This window comes from Hyalella azteca, unplaced genomic scaffold (genome assembly GCF_000764305.2).
Source record: "Hyalella azteca isolate HAZT.00-mixed unplaced genomic scaffold, Hazt_2.0.2 contig5114, whole genome shotgun sequence".
In the NCBI taxonomy this organism is placed as follows: domain Eukaryota; kingdom Metazoa; phylum Arthropoda; class Malacostraca; order Amphipoda; family Hyalellidae; genus Hyalella; species Hyalella azteca.
In genome coordinates this window covers 64,878-84,674 of record NW_025935314.1, presented here as the reverse complement: position 1 = coordinate 84,674, position 19,797 = coordinate 64,878, and the positions used below count along the sequence as shown (strand labels likewise).

Here is a 19,797-nt window from a genome sequence, read left to right as displayed (position 1 = left end):
ACTTTTATTATATAGGAGGAATATCACTGCAATTATTCAGGTAGGAATAGCACTGTAACTGCATAGGTAAAGATAACACTGTAACGGCTTAGGTATTAATAGCACTGAAACTACTCAGGTAGGAATAGCACTGGAACTACTCAGGTAAGAATCACTGTAACTGCTCAGGTAGGAATAGCATTATAACACTAAAGGTTCAAATACCATTTTTAGAAGCTGACATGCAAGAGGTCTTCTAGTAGTTAAATGTTCTATAGTAGCTCTGAGTCATGTCCCTTGAATATCAACATCAATTTGTAATCAAATCCTAAAAATCTAATTGTTTCACGGCAGACATATGTAAATAATAATTCAATACTTTACTATATGCGAGTTTCAGATACTCTGGTGAAAAACTATTCTAAATTAATGTACTACACTTACCTAGCATGAGCGAAAATTGATTAGAAATTTATTCATCCTTTAATACGGAAGTGTTCATACAGAGAACATCATTGAGAAAAATATTCGTTAAAAATTACATATTTATGTTCTTTAGGCGAGACGAGGACCAGCTGTACGTTTCAACCTCCATCAACAACCAAAAGCGACACAAGTGAACATCGTCTTGGAAATTCGTCGGTATTAAATTTTAGGGATGACCACACTACTGAAGCAGTTCCATGCGAAAAGTTGAACTTGCAATCACGTGCATTGACCCAAAATAAAACCTTTGAAAATGATGAAAATCAATTCGAATTTGTAGAAGACAAACAAGTCACCGCAAAAGACGAAGTTGACGTATCGGAGCATAACTGCAACGGTTCATTTAAACCTCACATTAAGAGAGCAGAGCCTGACGGTGAAAGCTACCCTAATTCTTTTGAATGTTCATCTGTTTTAGAAACTGAAAGAAACTCAAGACGATGTTTATCTCCACTCCCTGTTGCTTCGAGAACGTGCGGTCAAACATCAACATTTTATGAGTCCAGTTTGAAACAAAGTGAAAAGCAGCGTGGGGAAAAATTGACTACATTTTCCAATTTAATTAATGACGAAAATTATGAGCTGGAAAACGAAGTTCAATTAGAAACGTTAATAAACAGAACACCTGAAAAGGAAGCGCATGAAAGAGAAAAAGAATCAAATGTCCATCCAAACATAGAAGAGATAAAGATACCTAAAGAAAACTTTCTCCCAAAGAAACCGATAGGTGAAGAAAAGTCGCATGGACGATCGTTTGAATCAAACTCAACTGCATCGTTACAAAACAAAATAGAAAATACTACTAAATCGAGTACATTCACAAAGAATAGTTCTGAAGAAGACAGTCGACTTTCCTTCGCACCGAAATTGATTGTCAACACAGATACTGATCCAAACAACGTTTTTCGAAGCACAATCGAACCAAGTGATCGTACCACGAAAACCTCAATAGACGATCAAGAGGCTTCACTTGAAAAAAGAACAATCGAACCAAGTAATCGTGCTACAAAAACATCAATAGAGGAAGAATTTCAAGAGCATTCACTTGAAAAACCATTGAATTCATCCTTGATAAGCTGCATCGAAACCACCGAGATGAAGAAACTGGCACCACTCGAGCCCATCGCTGGGAACAGACGAGGGGCGCCTGCTTTGCTTACGCCACTCGGGCAAAGGCGACTTGGGGCAACACTTCAAGCTATGCAGGTCTCTGGGATAACTAATCTAAATAATAAATGTGTAAATCTTGCGATTTGTGCCAAATATGCACAATAAAAAAAAATAAATTATGAAAATGTGTGCACTTCAAGCTATGCACTCTGGGATAACTATTTAAATAATTAGGTGTGTTAATCTTTGCGATTTTTGCCAAATATGCACAATCACAAAAGTATAATGATAAAATGTGTGACTTCGAAATGGCTTCATGAAAACTCTAAACCCAGATCTGCAAATGTCTCATACATGTCTAAAATAGTCATGATCAAAATAATTAATTAATATGCGAATAATCATCTTTTATTTTAAATACTCTCAGGTGCATTCCAACTCCCATCCATTAAATACGAGAATTTGTGAGCATATCTTTATAAGTAATTGAGTAATATACTGGTTTCAATTATCTCACTAAAATGCCTGAAATTAATTTTGCTATTATAACGCTTCAGATTACGCACCCCAGGACGACGTTCAATAAAACTCAGTTTTATTTTAGATTTCACAAATCATAAACTGAGTTTTTTCCTTAAGATTATTATATTAGATTCTTATAGGCCTCTCAGTTATAAGAAATAATTACAGTCATAAGAACCATCCCCCTTAAACCACATGTGACATATGTTTATAAATTACGTTTTATCAAATTAATTAATTGAAATACTTAATTTAACCTAAAAATTTTTGAGAAATATCCTGGCACGCTGCGATTGAGTGGGAAAAATGAATGTATCTATAAAATAGATATCTATTGTGTCGTTAAAATACGTCATCGTAGATTATTTCTACACAGGAGCGCGGGAGCGGAGTGCTTACATCAGCCCCAGGTGAATATTCAGTTTATAATAAAAAATATTTCATAAAAATAACAAGTTTATTTTCAATAAAAGCGATTTATATTATCTTGAATGAATACAACCGGAAATTGTAAACTCCAGTATGATATATGCAAGCTTGAATGCTCATGCATTATTCTTTTTTATTCAAGATAATGAAAAATGTGTATTATACGATATAAGCGAAAAGTGATTGATCTTTTTGAGATTTTCACTGTAAAAACATACTATCTGCTTTTACAATACAGCTTTGACGCAAAAATTATCTCTAGCGACGTTATAATCATGAATGCTCATGCATTTTTAATTTTTATTTAAGATAATAAAAAGTGTGTATTATACGATATATGCGACAAGTGATTGATCTTTTAGAGATTTTTTCTGTAAAAACATGCTCTCTGCATTTTCAATACAGCTTTGACGCAAAAATCATCTCTAGCGACGTTACAAGCGCCTGGAGACGCGACACAACGAATGAAACTGACGTCACAGAACGCGCTTGATCCTTTCCCGCCCCCTGGCGACCAGTCTGCTGCTTCGGTGAAGAAAACGGCACCAATCGCAGGTAGATGAAAATATATTTATCATTTAACAATAATAGTAGTATGGAAAAAGGGGCAATGGGCAGAGTTAAAAAAACGGCTTAAATCAAAGGAATTGCCGAAATGGCACAGTTTTCATAAATGGCTTAAATCACAGGACACCGATCATTTATCGACAATCTTATTTCGAATATTGGTCAGCAAAATTTGGTTGAGCTCTGTTCCACAATCGAGACCAGACGAGTGCCCCCTATATTTCTAAATCACCGTCGTTAGCAAAGTTTGTGAAGTATTTGTAACTAAAAACCTGGCAATTAACCTGGGTAAGCAGAATTGTTGCCCATAACAGCTTCAATTAAGAGCAAACATCAAGGCAGTCAGCCGCTGAAGTCGCCAATGGCGTTTCTTAACTATGCGTTCGACAAATAACTCGTCTCTTAAATAAGATACAAGTCTGAAATTTGGAATGCTATCCTAGCTAATTATTTTCAATTAATGGACATTAAGATAAATTATGTAAACTTAGTATTACCACTGTTATTGCAAACGAAATTTTTGAACCATGAGGATCCTAAAACGCACAGCCTTTCTAACATTTTCGCAATACTAGGATGTTTAACTATTTATTCTTCATTGATTGCTACACCAAGCACTTCTGAATCATTCTTCTGGTATTAGATATAAATAATTAAAGCCCAAAAGGTAAGGAAACTTCCGTAGATTAAAACAAGACCGGACATACCGTTGTTGTACTTTCATATAAGCGCAGGTTTTCCTAGGGAAATAAATCATCTGTGGTTCAAGATAAACATTCCTCCTCCCCTCCCCACTTCGCGGTCTCTTTCAATCTTTCAAAGTCCTTATCTAGGGCTGCGCTGGCTTTTAAAGGGTCAAAACTAAAAATACACGTTTTCAAGAATCGTCAACAACATGTAAATATTGTTAAGCTGGTCGTACATGAGCGTCATGCGTTAAAGTGACTATATAAGAAGAGATAATCGTAATTATGTTTTAAAATATGAAGAGAATGAACGAATAAAAACACAATTTAATATGAATTTTCCATATGCTACCACATGAACGACTATTTTAATGCAAATAATTGAAAAAAATAGATAGAATATAGCATATTAAATTTTATACATTCATCATACTATGCAATTATTGGAATATTTCAGTCGATGTGGAAAGTTTCCATGTTAAAAATTCATGAAATACGGTCAATAAATGTTACTATATTGAAGAGATAATCATTCTATTCCTGCAGAAATTTTTGTAGCTCAATGTAGTTCAATTTACTTATCCCAAAACTAACTATCACATGTTACCAAGATAAACCACTATAACGAATTCAAGTTTATTAGAAAAATTTTTTCGAATTAACTTTCGTCGATGTGAAGAATATTCACAGTGATTACATTGCTTGTGATATGCCCTTTGCAGAGTTTCAAGAATTGTGTAATGAAATGTATAAAGTACCTTATTGCTTTGTGTTGATTAATTAAAGATGAGCACCCAGGTTCTTGGAAGTATTTCAAAAAATTAAATCAATTATATATTCTAAAGAAATATCTTCCGTCGTGACACTCGCTCTAGGTCAAGTCCTGGATTTTAGTAGCGAATAAGTTACAAACTTTACTAACAACGGTGATTTAAAAATATTGTGAGCGTTTGGTAAGGTTTCGAGTGTGGAACAGAGCTCAACCAAATTTATGTACCAGAGATTCGAAGTAAGATTGTGGGTAAATGATTGATCTAAGCTAATCTTAGATAATCAAGCTAATCTAAGCTAAGCTTGATCTAAATGATTGATCTAATGTGGGTAGACCTGCGATCTAAGCCTTTTAGGCAAACAGTTCCCATTGCCCCTCTTCCTATGCTTATAATTGTATTTTTAATCTTTTGAGGATTACACGTGATATTTCTATAATAACAATAATTCTGTATTATTGGTTTTAACCATTTCTGTCTTTACCATAATATACCTTACACACGAACTTTTATTGCATTTAAAGAATCCATCCTCTTTTTCCAAATTTAGTATTCATTTTTAGCGCATTTTTTCATTTATGGAAAAAATGCACTATTGTGCTCGCCATGTCTGTCCGTCTGTCCGTCCGTCTGTCCGTGATCTCAAGTTTTCGTCGACGAGAAAATGCGCTCTCTGTCACTCACTGCAGTGAGTACTGAGCTACGTTTTTTTGAAATCAGTTTTTATTCAATTTTATTTAAATGAAATTTAGTTTTTTTAAATCGGACGCCAAGCTTTGTTTCCCGAATTTTCAGCTGCCAGGCAACGAGCCCCATTGGAAGACTTGCTGAGGCCGGGGTTAGATCTGATGGCCAACACCGTCTATGAAACTTCGGACGACGACGAATCTCAAACACACGAGGTAAAACAGGCAATTTTAATAAATAAGTTCTGGTTATTTCATACTAAATCTCGTGGAAGAACGCACGTATTTCTGGCTGCATCCTATCGACACAAAAGATGTATTTACAAATACTGTAGTCATTAGAAAATATATACTTTGGTTGGTTAACTCTTTAGGCACTTGTGCTAAGTCAACGCATTATTCTTTCAGGATCATTTACGAGAATCAATTTCAAATGCTTCTCAGTCGGCCGCAAAAATGAAGCAACTGACCCAAACGTTCAGAAATACAAGTCAAACAACACAACCGGTTCCTGGATTGGTTCAGGAGTCATCAAATTTGGAACCGATGAGAAGAACCGCACAGAGATTGCCAGAAAGTCCACTTACGTCAGGGCTCCAGAAAAGGAAAAATCTTCTTTCCAGAATAGAAGAAACTTCGAATAAGTCACTCGACGGGTCGTTGGATCTTGAAAAAAGTGAGCGTTTAATTCCATCTTCCGGGGTTAAGACTGTGCTTGCTAAATTGAGTGACGGAGATAAGGAGTTAACCGCTTCTGCTGTCCGGCAAGATCAAGCAAAAACCCGCGCTCCGGGAGCACAACAAGCGGTGAAAACGGATTCAACAAAGGCAATTCAAGCGGCCAAACCCATTCAAACGGGAGCTACTCGACCAATTCAACCTGCTAATGTAGGTGCAACTCAATTAGTCAAACCGGCTCAAGCCGCTAAACCACCACTTGCGAAACTCGGTTCTGTTGGCATGGAAAGTCAGGCTTCAAAGCCACTCCAAGCCAGCATTTCTCAGCCAGTAGCTAAAGGCCCACCGGCTAAGTCAACTCCAGCTCAGTCGGCTGCCACAGCCAAACCGACTCAAGCTCAGGCAACCGCAGCAGCCAAGCCAACTCCAGCTCAGTCGGCTGCCACAGCCAAATCAAGTCCTGCTCAGCCAGCTGGTCCAGCCAAGCCAAGTCCTGCTCAAACAGCTGGTCCAGCCAAGTCAAGTCCAGCTCAGCCAACTGGGTCCACAAAGTCAACTCCCGCTCAGCCAACTGGTCCAGCCAAGTCAAGTCCTGCTCAGCCAACTGGTCCAGCCAAGTCATCAACGAAAACAAATATTATAGCTTCAACAACTGCCCAGGCAAGTCCAGAATTTGATAAACTTCTTCATTAGCCATCATTCAGGAGTGAATTCAACGGTAAACGACAAGTTCATAAAATATGTGTCGGATAATTCAAGTCAAATATTTGCGCATCAATTGTTGAGTAATATACTCGTCTTTGAATTGAATATCTTGTACCTACATTGCACGGCGAATTATTTTTCAAATATACCCATTTTTAGAGCTGATGTGTTCCTAAAAAGACACGAGTGTATTGTGAGGTGCGAACATCTCGTTCATTTTAGTTTAACATTCCTCGTTAAATGAAATTTTTGTAATAATATATACATTTCAATTAAGAATTTGCACTTCATGCTACGAATAAATGGAAACAATAATTCTGAAATGTTTCAGACATATAATAAATAAATTATTCAATATTAAATGTACCTGCATGCAATCACTTTTGTAATTTGACCACGTGTGAAGTGTCGCTTTCTCGTCATCATGTAAGGTTCTGTTAAACTTTTGATTTTCATGAGTAGTATGTCACTTACTCTGAAATATGTAGGCTTCAATCGAATTTCCAATTAAGTAAGTTAAGTGTCAAGTGCTCATCATAACGAACTTTTAATTATGACGTGTTGTTTCGTACTTTGCATCATGTGTGTTTTCGTCAAAGTTTCCAGGTGCGTGGGACAGACCGCAGTGAGGAGACGGTGAACGGTAGCGGGCTGTCTAATACCTCATTGTGAGTACCTGCTATCATCTCACACTACAATTACCATATATAACCATAATTAGCCTCGTAAAAGTCAATTTTTTCAAAGTTATTATCGATAACTATTTAACCGATGTCATTATTACTCCATTGCGCATTAATCTCCAAAAAATAATACCTTTCAAAAGAAAATTAGTGTAGCTCCCAATCCTTATACATTGTAGTTACTAACAAGTGTATCATCGTCATAAAAACTACTTTTTAACCTGATATTTACTAGTTAAAAATCAAAATAATATTGCTACGCCGATTAATTTATTAATTATGACGAATTGCAACTTATGAGAAAAATCGAATTCATAGTTCTCATAACATTAAACTGCCGCTCATAAGACGAAGTGATCCCAACTTTATGTAATAACCATCGAACTGCAAATCATTTTAACGAAGTTAGCCCAAATTTTATCAATATCAAACTTCCGCTTATAAGATGAAGCAATAATAACTTTCATTAACCAAAGCTGTCACGTATCAGAACAATGGGATACCAAGTCGATCATATAATAACCAAATTGTCGCTTATAAGAAGCAGCAATCGCAACTTTCATAAACTCAATTTGCCGCGCATAAGAACAAAGAGATCCCAAGTCATTTAATTGCCGAACTACAGCTTATAAAAATAAGAACTACCATTACCTCTAAGTTGGAAATCTGGGTCCCGATCAGGCAGAAATCTTAGAATTAGGGAAAATCTAGGTTCCCTCTAACAATGCAATTATAATGATGATTATTGCAAATTACATGACAGTATCTATAATATTGATATTTATTACTCAATAAGATATAATATACATCTCATATAAGATTGTTAAATAAGTAACAATGTATATATTGAGACTAAATAAGACTAAATAGTCCCACAAACATCGACAGCGCTGCTCTAACAGAAGCCTTAGCACGAGCCCTGGCCCTACAGTCCACGGTTTATCCTGCAGCGCCGGCCCCTCTCCCCGTGAGTTACCAGCTTACAACGAAAATTATTTAGAAGCGATATAGGATATAAGTCAAATATTCGCAGAATAGTCAAATATTCGCACAATATTGGTCTAGTTATAAGCTCGTATTTGAATTCTATGACTCAGTTACATAGGATTACAAATATCAGTCAAATATTCGCACAATAGTCAAATATTCGCACGATATTGGTTTAGTTATAAACTCGTATTTGAATTTTATTACTCAGTTACAAGTTTTTTACATATTGGGATATAAAGTTATTATCATTGAATTTTATAAATCAGCAATACAAGTTTATTATAACCATGCATCCTTTCCAGGTAATATTTGTTTTCAATTACGTTTTATTTGCTTGATCAATGCCGTTTCAATCAGTGTTATTTCGTTGCAATTATTTTGCGTTGTCTTCTCTAGGTCATTCCAGCCTATGTTTGTTAATAGTCCAAATTTGTTCACATTTTAATGATATGTGTTACAACAGCAAATAAATTGAAGAAATTCAATGCGAGATCGGTTAAAATTATTTTTATTGAAGAATTTAACAATAAAAAAAATGTCCATAGTAGGAATTTTTGGCCTACAGCTGCACGTTTATAACAAATTCGGAAAATAGCAGTTGGATGTTTTTCATGTTGTAGCAGGCAAATTTCTTCGACTTCTGATGTTTTTTTCTCATTAAGAACTATCATATTGGCTAATAAATTTGCGCTGTCAGTTCCTGAGCGTAACTACATATTGTAAATTCTAAAAGTAATATTTTGATCATCAAGCAGGTACCAATCATCAGGGATATTTGTACTAATTTGTCGGAAAGCTTATCATGGGTAAAAATGTAAGATTTGTTTTTGTGCTTACAGAATTCGCTCATGTCAACAACTGTCAATCCGCTCCTGTCAACAACTGTCAACAACGTGTCGCCAATGAGGTATTCCATACATTATATGTAAAATTGACCACTGATGCGGAAAAGATGCAAATAAACAATATTTTTAGATGAAAATTATGACAACTGCTTTGTAGAAAACAAAATATTGTACTGAAAATACTCTAAAGTTTATTATATAATATCGCTATGATACCTTTATATTACGAATTATCTGAACTATCACAATGATGGAAGATGTAGTTGTGACACTTAGAATAAAATATATTGTTGTCTAGTAGTAGTATCCTAAATCAATGATCATAAATTTTTTAAATGGTCATGGGACTTTTTAATTTTTAATTGCCTGGTGCAATTGTTTCATTTTCAGCGCTGAGTTATCAGCAATCTCTGGCGAGCTCGACAGGAATATGGGCGCTGTTCTACGGAAGCGTGAACTTGAACTAAAGTTCTGTCATGAAGAACAAATGAAGCAACTTGCCCGTGAACACGAGATCAACATGAACAAGTTACGGCAGCAGCTGAAAGACCAGGTGAGTTCTTTGTGAAAATAGGATATGGAGAATTAACAATTACCGACGATTTATGGCAAAAAATTTCGCTGTTAAGTTAAATCTCCATAGACGTAAAGTTTTTTTAGGGGCTAGAGCAGCGATAAACGTTTACATGCAGTCACAAGAATTAGCTCAAATTACGCTTGTGTACCGTATGGATAAATGGGCGATATTAAATAATTTTTTTTGTTTTGGCTTCCAGGAGGAGTTTCAGATCCGATTGACTGAAGAGAGAAAGAATCTCATCAAAGAAAGCCATGAAGCTCAGATGTCAAGATTGAATCGCCAGCATGAAGACGAGTTGAGCGAACTCAGACGACGCCACAAGCGAGATATCGACGAGGTAGACTCGCAAATAAGAAGTGAACTCGTCCGCAAAAAGAACGAGTGGGAGAACCAACTGTCTCTTCTCCGACGACAGATGCAATCTCAACTTCCAGACCATCAAGATTCAGAGGTTGAGGATGATGAAGAGTTCATTACGTCCAAGGTTTTAGATGAACATTTCAGGAGTTTGTTTGAATTCAAAGGAAAAGGGAAGAAGCAGAAGGGAAGAGGCAGTAAGGCTTTTCAACCAGATGAATGTGATCCAACACCTACACTGAATCTCATTGACTCTGCTAAAGAAAGTGTTGAATCGCACCTACAAATGCTTAAGCACAAAGAGGAAAATGTTCAGAACATAAGGAAGCAGCTGGGAGAGAGGGTTAAAGGGTTTAAAACTATTCTAGAAGAAAGTAATTTGTCTTCATCTCCCTACGAAAACTTTACCGATAATAATCAGCACTCTGGGTCTAAAAACTCCGGTCATCGCAAGTTACATCCTCAGTACAAGTTACATGGTAAGAAAATTGTTTTTGAAGAAAATCTAAGTAAGAAAGGCGAAACCATCAGTGAATCGCGATCCAGAGAAACTGGAAGTCCCACGAAAGCTTATGTGAGCAAAACGGGAAAGTTTGAAAGACCATTAATGTTTACCGAGCATGAATCTTTTTCAGAGCATGAGAGTTCTCCTAAGAGTAGCTCTCCCAAAGAGGATTCTTCTAACGAGGATTCTTCTAATGAGAGTTCTTCTAACGAGGGTTCTTCAGCCCATTCAGTTTCTAAAAATGTTCTGCTAACCAAAGAAGAAGTGCTTCTGGTGAAGAAAGATCAAGAGAGACGTCGTCAGAAGAATTTAACTGATGCTCAACCACAGTTAGACATACCTTTTTCTTCAGGAGCGAAGGAACCTCCGGGCGATGACATTCATTCAAATCATACGTACGAGATATCCGAAGAAAGTTCTTCGACGGAAAGTATAGACGTTGCTGCTGCTTCGAAACAGTCGCATACGAATCATGGCAATAACAATATTTCGTCTGACGACTCCTCACCAAGCTCAAATGGTGAAAATAAATCAGAAAATTCCTTCCGAAATTTCTCCACTTCTTCAACAAACACAGAAAGCGAAAAATCGGTTAAAACTTCGAAGACCACGTTAATTCGTCCAAGAGAGAATTTCTCGAAACCTCCTCCGTACCGGAATCAAAAATCGAAGAAACCTAACAACCGCTCACTTCGAGGTTCAACCGAACTGTTGGATCTACTGGAACCGACATATGCCTGGGCCGACGACCCTCTTCTGCTAAAAAGCATTCGACTCACAAGGGATACCGAAACTTTGTTGAATTCAAGAAGACTTGGCCCTGCTTCATCCACTCTCAATTTGGCATTAAATTTGCGTGAGAGTTTCGAAGATTATTTCCTCGAAGACTTGGAATTGAATCCGCTCATTCCCACACGACCGGTGAGATGCAAAAGAAGTTCTAAGGCATAAGAAATTTGTCGCAGTAGGTTTAATGATGCATCCTATATGCGCACTGCACTCGACCCTCGGGTTTTACTTCAAAGTCTGATTCATGTCCTCCTAAATAATTTTCTGTGTCTTCTTATTTGAGTTTCGATAGATTTTTTTACTAAACTCGCCCTGAATTAAACAACATATTATTATGAACTAATACTAATTGTGTATAAATTTTATCTCTTTTTGTCTGCTATCTACATTTATCTCTGATAGTTAGAGCAGAAATTTTGCGTAATCTTTACCGCACTGCACGTTTGTACCTACTTCGTAGTTTGACTGCATGGCATAAATAACTAATGTTTCACCCGTACTCCTTGCAGGTCGATGACGAAGCTGTCGCATCTGGGATCCCAATGCTCAGCGACACCGATTCGGAAGACGCTGATCTTGATAGATTAATAAGTACGACTACAAGAATCCGTTAATTAAATTTATGGTTAGATATTTAAAAAAACGAGATCGTTTTATGAGAAAAAATGCCGCATTCGATGTGGATAATACCTTTTTGAGTAAGAAAACTTATTCATCCGTAATAATTACCTATATTGTAGGATTTCATTAAACAGATTTCAGTAGCGAGTCGGAATCTAGGAAACAATAAAAAATTATTTTTTTTATGACCCAGTATCGTGATTTTTTTACCTCATGCTCAGCAAAACTTAGAGGCAGACGGAAGAATAAGGACCGAGGGCCAGTTGGACGAATTGCCAAACCTTCTTCACGTCGACACAGCATTGACGGGGCTGTGACATTGTCTGGTCACCGCGGGGAGCATTTCAGCGATGGAAGAGCACGGCAAATCGGTGCGCATTTATGCTCTGAACATCGTATGCGCGCACCATACCTATGCTCTGAAACTTGTTTGTACACACCAAATTTATGCTCTGAACTTTGTTCGTTCGTGCCTCATTTATGCTCTGAATTTTGTGCGTGCACATTTTTGCTCTGAACTTCGTATGTGCGCACCACAATGTTGCTCTGAACTTCGTGCGTACGCACCACAATTGTGATCCGAACTTTTTGTGCATGATGAAGGAAAGTTTAATGTGTAGCTGGATTTTACCTACGAAATCAACATTTTAAAATAAATTTACTCGTTTAATCGTGCTCAGAGCAATGTCAATTAATAAATCAACAAGTGAGGCTCATCAACCTAATCGCAATAATGAAATAAATATAGGAATTCATGCCATATGTCCATATAGGTATTAAAATTTCTAAGTTAACGGCATTAAAAATTTACCTTATGCAATTGTGTTGTATGTATAGATACGTAAGTTTCATGGCGGGCACCTTGGTATTAATTTATACAACTTTTTTATTGTATAATCATTAAGTATTTGACTATTAAATGTATACAGTGACAAAAAAACAGGTAACTTGAATCCATAATGAATTTAAAGAATCTTTGTTTATCACGATGCGACAAGAAAACTTAACATCTTCGTATTTCTCCATCATATGAAAAATTACAAAAAATATTAAAAATCTTAAATTTGAAACGCATTTAAACAGAAATCCGAATTTAAATACGAAAATTAATATTGTGATAATTTTCTAATTTCAGATGGTGATGTTAGATTCAGGCAGGGCCATGTAGCAGGCGCCTCAGACCCGCTCATTGGTGGTGAAAGACTCGTGGCAGACCGTTGGTTGTCTTACTTCGGAACAGGTTATTTGTACGACATGTTAAGCTGTGTGAATAACTATCAAATGTGTGAATATGTTTCACATTTATTACTTATGGGAACACATTTCACATTCATTACTTATGTGAACAACTGAACATTATTATTATTATTGTTAGCAACTGAACATAACATTATAATTATTATTCGAAGAAGCATTTATTGTGGCGTCTGGTTCAAAAGAACTTCGAGGGCACGTTACTCATAAGATTAAAAACCATATGCATCACACATATGAATCAGATGTTTGAACATTTTTCACATTCATCACTCATGTGAATAATTGAACTTGTATCATATGTATTACATTTATTGAACTTTAATTATTCATTATATTAATTTCTCAATTAAACTTTTGCGTTTTGAAATAAGTAACGATCGCTTCTTGTTATATAGCAGAGTTTGGTTCTCATAATGATTGATAAAATAGATAGCGATAAAATGTTAATTTATCCTGCCCGAAAATTGGGATGTTTGATAAATTCTAGTAATATTTTCGATGTAATATACAAGTCGCTCTCCATCTATAGGTTTTTACTGATACCAAATAACTATTGACGGCAAAGTTAAATTAATTAATTTATCCACCAGACCGAGTCGCCCCTCTGGCGGGTCCAGCTGGCTGGCCTCTGCACGCTGGCTTGGATCCAGTATCTGGAATGGGAATGGCACCGGGAACTGGAATACCCTATGGAACTGGAACTTTAATACCGTATGGAACTGGGATAACGCCTGGAATTGCAGTTCCAGGAACCAGAAGTGCCTCGATGTCAACCGGAAATGAATTTCAGTCTGGATTTGGTCCAGCAAATCCTAAGGAATATCCAGCCACGTCAGGAGCAGCTGATCTGCACGCCAGGGTTGAGGAACTGAAGGCCTGGCTCAGAAGGCAGGACGGTGCCAAGCTCGCGCATGGCAAAATGTGAAGACCTTTTGACTTACTGTAGATAGCCTTATTGCTTTGACGAATTTATGACTTTAATGGCTTTAAGACTCTGACTGCCTCACCACTTGAACTACCATAAAACTTCACGACTCTAAAAACCACTCAACGTAAGCGATTTAAATGACCTCACAACCTATAATGGCCACAGTACTATAAAAGTTTTACAACGTATGAGCTTACAACTACCAAATCAACAAATTTATGGATATTGGCTGATTTATTGAACTGACTCCACTACATCGACGATTTAACAATTTTCATGACCTAACGGCTCAACACCCCTCAATCTCTGATTAATTAACATCCCTTCGAGTCTACCGACCTTACATCTTTGTTGAAGAGTGTACATACACTGTCGAGGCCACTTCTTTTCTGTGCAAGCAGGCCAGGAGATATATTGGTTTACTAGACTTGGAGCTGGGATGAATTAAATGAATTCCTTTCATGGACCCTTAAGGGATTCCCTTCATTCCCTTACACAAAAACTGTAAACTTGGCCCGTCCGCCAAAGCGCAAAATTTCAAGAGCCTTTAGGAAGTGGGAGAGGCGCTGCCATATTTCATGAAGTCGCCCCTACAAAATCATAGCTTGAACCTGCCCAGCCGGGCTGCGTATAATCAATGCAATGCTTCTTCTTGCGCAGACGTCGATGAGTTTTTGTAAAAGTTTCAAAACTTGGTTTTATTAAAAAAAGGAGTTAGAAGTTCTTGCATGAGTGAATGATAATGATTTGTCGAGTACGATCAAACTATATATGTATCGTAGGCTAACGTTTCGCTGTTTACAGTCTGGGAACGATTTTAATTAAGAAGGGTAAATTTGCTTTAATTGTAAATTTTGAAGCTCAGGGTGGAACTTATACTGGTGATGTTGTACACTGTACTGGTTTTTCGAGTGCCTTAACAAAAAAGTGATAGATAAAGAATGATCTCATCAATATTCCAAGTGTTTGTAGTTTATTGGAATTAGTAAAACTATAACATGCTTAACAATATCAAAATTTTCAGCGTTTATTTTAAATCTGAAACAATATCAAACTCCAAACCAATTAAACTGTCTAAGCATTATTAAATTGTTGTAGATGGTAAATTGGTTGTCCAGATGTTTTTCGTGGACAAGGAAGTAGAAGTAACAGCATTTTTATCCATGTTTTCATGCAGTTCCCATGTGTGCTCTCTTTCCGTTGAGATTTCTCTTGAAGATCATCAAATATGATACTGAGCAAAAATAATAATTAAACATGAGTAAAATAAATTGAAAATAGTGTGAAATGAACAGAGTTCCTTCAATGTACTGTTCTTTTGGAGCAAAGTATTTCGACGCTCACTTTGCGTACTACGTAGGAGAAATCCGGTAGCGAAAGGCATCAGTTCTGTATTGTATAAAATGGCTGCTGGTGAACTGTTCCTAATCTATTGCGTTATTGCGTAATGATGCAATAATTGCATCATGCTTATATCACTAAAGTGCTTATTGCTCACTATTTACTAAGGAGAGGAGCCCTCTTAATTTGATTGCTTCGGCATAACTAAATGTGGAGAAACACAAGCTGAGCTTATTTTTATTCATAATGTATAAAGCAGTATATGAAAGTAGTTATACGAATATATAGTTATTCGTAAGTACAAAGCACACTTTTTGATACAGTATTCAATACCTTATTCGCAGATATGAGTACTTGTGAACATAGAATTTTTGTGAACATCGAATTTAATATCCCAATTTTATATCATCAACATACTTTACGAGGAAACTTAAAATTCCGGGGCTTGAATCACCGAATACAAAAAAAAATTAATTTTATTTAAATACTAAAGCACAGCGATCTTTAACATGACTTTGCAAATAAGTCTAAGAGCCAGCGGAATATGATAAAAATCGACTTGGTTATCGAAGACCCAAATTATAACATAAAACGTTACTACTACAGACACTCGTATATTATAAACTTTTCCATGGTTATGAAATAGAGTTAGTAGTAACTAGAAGAGACCGAGGCTTTTGCAGTCACCAATTGGTGTACCTATCTTTTGAATTTTCACATCGCTCGTAATAAAAAAAGGTCTGACGGTCTCGTTCGGAGACGTGGCTCAAATAACACAGGTGTATCGAAGAGATAGGAGTTTCAGGAAACTTTGACACTGAATCATAAGACAAGTTTAAGTTAAATCTCGCATCAGCCACGCTAGAATTTGTGGCATGAGGAAGCCCAATATGAATTGAGGAATGAATAACACCTTGATTAATCGAACAGCACCATAAAGAACAAACTTCCGGAGACAGACGTCTAGTCAAATGCCAAATAAAGGCGTAAAGAGTTTAAAATTAGATCACTATTTAGGAGGGATATGTATAGCCAATTTATAATCAGGGTTTTGATCAATACCTAAAGGTTAGGTGTCGAATCAGGACATAGAAAACCTACCTAACTTAACCTAACTCACCTAACTGAATATAAAAAAACAAACATTGTCAACTTATCAACAATCATGGCGAGTTACTTTAAATCAAACAATATTTCTGAGTAGAATTCCTTGAAGGCTTAAAGTTACGCATGAAGAGTATCCTGGTGAAGAAAAATGACATCAGAGCACACGAGAAATGAATAAACGTTAAACTTTGACTCCAAAAACGATAAAAAAACTCTGAATTAGAAAAAAAATAATTTCATGTCACAAATATAACCAGCAAACAGGATATCTTTAGTAGATATTGTTAGACTGAAACGTTGCTGGAAAAACAAGAAAAAGTTTAGGTGCGATCCATATCGATAGTATAATGCAAAAAAAAACAGAATGCCCAATCATATTAAATGCACATTATACGAATTCTCATCGAATCATGTCACATGTTGAAAGTACAGCGAATAGATTGTTGCTACATCAAAAAATTACACGAATTGAAATTGCTAGGTGAATTCAGAGCTTTAAGCTGAGATTTGTAGAATGCGGGCTCAGTCACGAGAATTTATGAAGGCCAAGAGTGTTTCAATGCTGGGGTGTTACTGGTGTGATCGAAACAAGAGTGTTTCTATACTTCCATCCCAGATTGCTCAAAGAATTAGCATCCGTTCTGGCCGGCCCATTGACAGTATTCTTTCAAAAAACCTTGAACGAAGGAACTTTGCCGTCCGACTGGAAAGAAGCTCAAGTAACACCATTGTTCAAAAAAGGTGACAAAAGCAGCCCCGGCAACTATCGCCCTGTCAGTCTGACAAGTGTTGAGGTCAAATGACACGAGTTTAGATCTATGAACAAGGCACGAAATGGAAAAGAATCGGCGACAGGCCACATCAGGCCTACACTTCACAGCCGACATCACTATGTTATGTTATGTTATACTGGACGAACTCTGTCTCTGAAAGAAAATTTTCAAACGCCAAAGAAAATGTTCACTTTTTAATGTTCTATATTGGTACTTCATAAGTAAAACATGGACATCAAGTAAATATTTTTTTATACATTTTTTATCCATGATTAATATCTGTAAATTAAATTATGCAACTCCGTTATTAGGTATAATGAATTCAGCCGTCCACGGTCCTTCAAAGTTACGAGTAGACAAAGCTGCCCAGAAAGTTAGCTGTATTTCCAATAGATACCCTTGCATTCGTCATCGAACCACGCGAAATCCCTAATCGCATCTAGTAGACCTATTATCGCATCCTTAAGAGCATAGATCGCTTTAGTCAACATTATGATTGCCCCAGTAGCCGCTGAAATCGCTATGGTAAGTGCGGCCACAGCTTTTGCAACTGCCGCAATCGTTGCTGCCACAGTGGTAATAACTTCCGCTAACAAAGCCCCAGCTACTACCAAGGCTTCTGTCAATGCTATCACTTCCGCCATTGTTGCCACCACCTGGTCGTATTTCGAGCCCCTTAACAAAAAAAATTGACTTAGGTCACCGGAAAAATTCTTAACCAAATGCAATTTGAGACCTAAGAGCGGTTACTCGCTTAAGTCGGATTTCACTTTCTATACCTCTCTACACTACGGGTAAAAAATATAGTTTTTGCTTAGGTAGTGTTTGTTTTTCTGCTGATGATATTGAAGTTTTGTAGCTGTATTGCGCTGTTACTGGTCCAATTGAATTGTAGTGCTGTGGTGGTTCCTGTAGGCAAAATAACACGTTAGAAGAAGCATCATTTATACTCAGAGTCTCGGACTATTACCAGTCTCATATCTCAAGTTCACTGGAAAATTCCAGCTGAAATCCTTGTCAATGATCTCCCTATTTCATGAGGCTATAATCATAGTAGCATCAAATCTATCCTTTGAATGTGTCATTTAGGTAATTAATTAAAATTTTAAAATTTCAATTGGCCTATTGAAAATTTATTCTGTAATAATTGAAATTTGTACGTAGTTTTTATACTGATTATTTTATTAGTGATATGAAATTTGACTTCTTAGTTTTATCAGACACCTAACTTGCCAGGATTTAGTACTTTTAAATTAGTCAGTTTTACTGGTCAGGATTTAAAGGAACATGTACATGAATATGCACATTAGTCATTTATGTTCAACGAGGAAAAAATACTATAAATTGAGTAATTGGTTTGCTAACAAAATTATTGGCATCGCTTGCTAGCAATATAAAAATGCAAAACAAAAAGAGAAAATATCACCACAGAGGAAATATCACACACAAAGCCAAGGAAAAAAAGTGAATAGTATAATTAGAAATTCAATTACATCTGAATGAACATTATCATAATATTTTCTATTATTCCTTATACCTAATACCAAGGCTGCATTGACAAAAGGCATCTTTTTTTGTGAAATTTGAAATTAGCAAATAAATTAAATAATTAGAAAATTTTTCCTAGTAAAAGATTGAAACAACCTTTAGCTAATTAAATGAGACAGTGAGGAAAGGAATGAGACAAAATGAGGATAGAAATGAGAATGTAACACTTGTTATGCAGTGATGAAGCAATGAGAACCTAAAAATTAAAATTAGCTGACCTCAGTCTCAGATTTGTGAGACATAAGCAATTCAATAACTGCCAAGTGGCAAGTGGGTGCCAAATACCAGTTTTCAAATTGAGCAATAATGAGCATACCTATTTTTTCCTACAGTAGTGACTAGTGACTGTCTAAATAATAAAAATTTTAATAATAATACTTAATAAAGTTGAATAATAATAGTGATAAATTTTCAATATTTAAAATCACTAAAAAATTTCAACAAGTGTGACAGTAATCAGTGATATAGTACTGTACCTACCTAGTACCTACCTATGTTCTGAACTTCTGACTCACCTGACCACACCTTGCTCACTGTCACTAATAAGAAGTGAAGTGCTTTTAGGTAACTGACTTGGAAGACAAAATTGGTGTTGAGAAGGCACAGAGAATTAGGGTAGGTAATCAAGAGGTTGATGCAGGATAGATGACAAAATTTTTTCGGTCATTATAGTGCCAGGAATTTAACAGACTGGCCGAGTGGCCGCGAAATAAGACGCCTAGAAAAGCAACCTAATAAAAATTACAGGAAGAATTATGTGAGGAGTTCTTCATGTTAAGCAAGTAAAGGTGAGACCTATGATTGGCGAACAAAGACGGTCTCAGTACAGAACTAGCCTTGGCCTGAGGGCTGAGG

General features: G+C 36.3%; 1 protein-coding gene across 1 annotated transcript; it reads left to right on the top strand.

Annotated features, from left to right (window-relative positions):
* The first annotated feature begins 550 nt into the window (after positions 1-550).
* Positions 551-15,888, top strand: LOC108675496. The gene is made up of 14 exons (XM_018163523.2): positions 551-1,671; positions 2,474-2,507; positions 2,932-3,081; positions 5,345-5,451; positions 5,644-6,573; positions 7,225-7,286; positions 8,190-8,268; positions 9,131-9,198; positions 9,527-9,689; positions 9,913-11,499; positions 11,877-11,958; positions 12,210-12,359; positions 13,124-13,228; positions 13,836-15,888. The coding sequence occupies exons 1-14, from the start codon at positions 1,561-1,563 to the stop codon at positions 14,168-14,170; spliced, it is 3,963 nt and encodes a 1,320-aa protein (XP_018019012.2). The 5' UTR covers positions 551-1,560; the 3' UTR covers positions 14,171-15,888.
* The last annotated feature ends 3,909 nt before the right edge of the window (positions 15,889-19,797 follow it).

Excerpts from the sequence above, each read along its gene's own strand:
- LOC108675496 (XM_018163523.2), top strand. The coding sequence starts at position 1,561 with ATGAAGAAACTGGCACCACTCGAGCCCATCGCTGGGAACAGACGAGGG. Across the intron at positions 1,672-2,473 it reads CAACACTTCAAGCTATGCAG|GAGCGCGGGAGCGGAGTGCT; the intron begins GTCTCTGGGATA and ends ATTTCTACACAG. Across the intron at positions 6,574-7,224 it reads TAGCTTCAACAACTGCCCAG|GTGCGTGGGACAGACCGCAG; the intron begins GCAAGTCCAGAA and ends CAAAGTTTCCAG.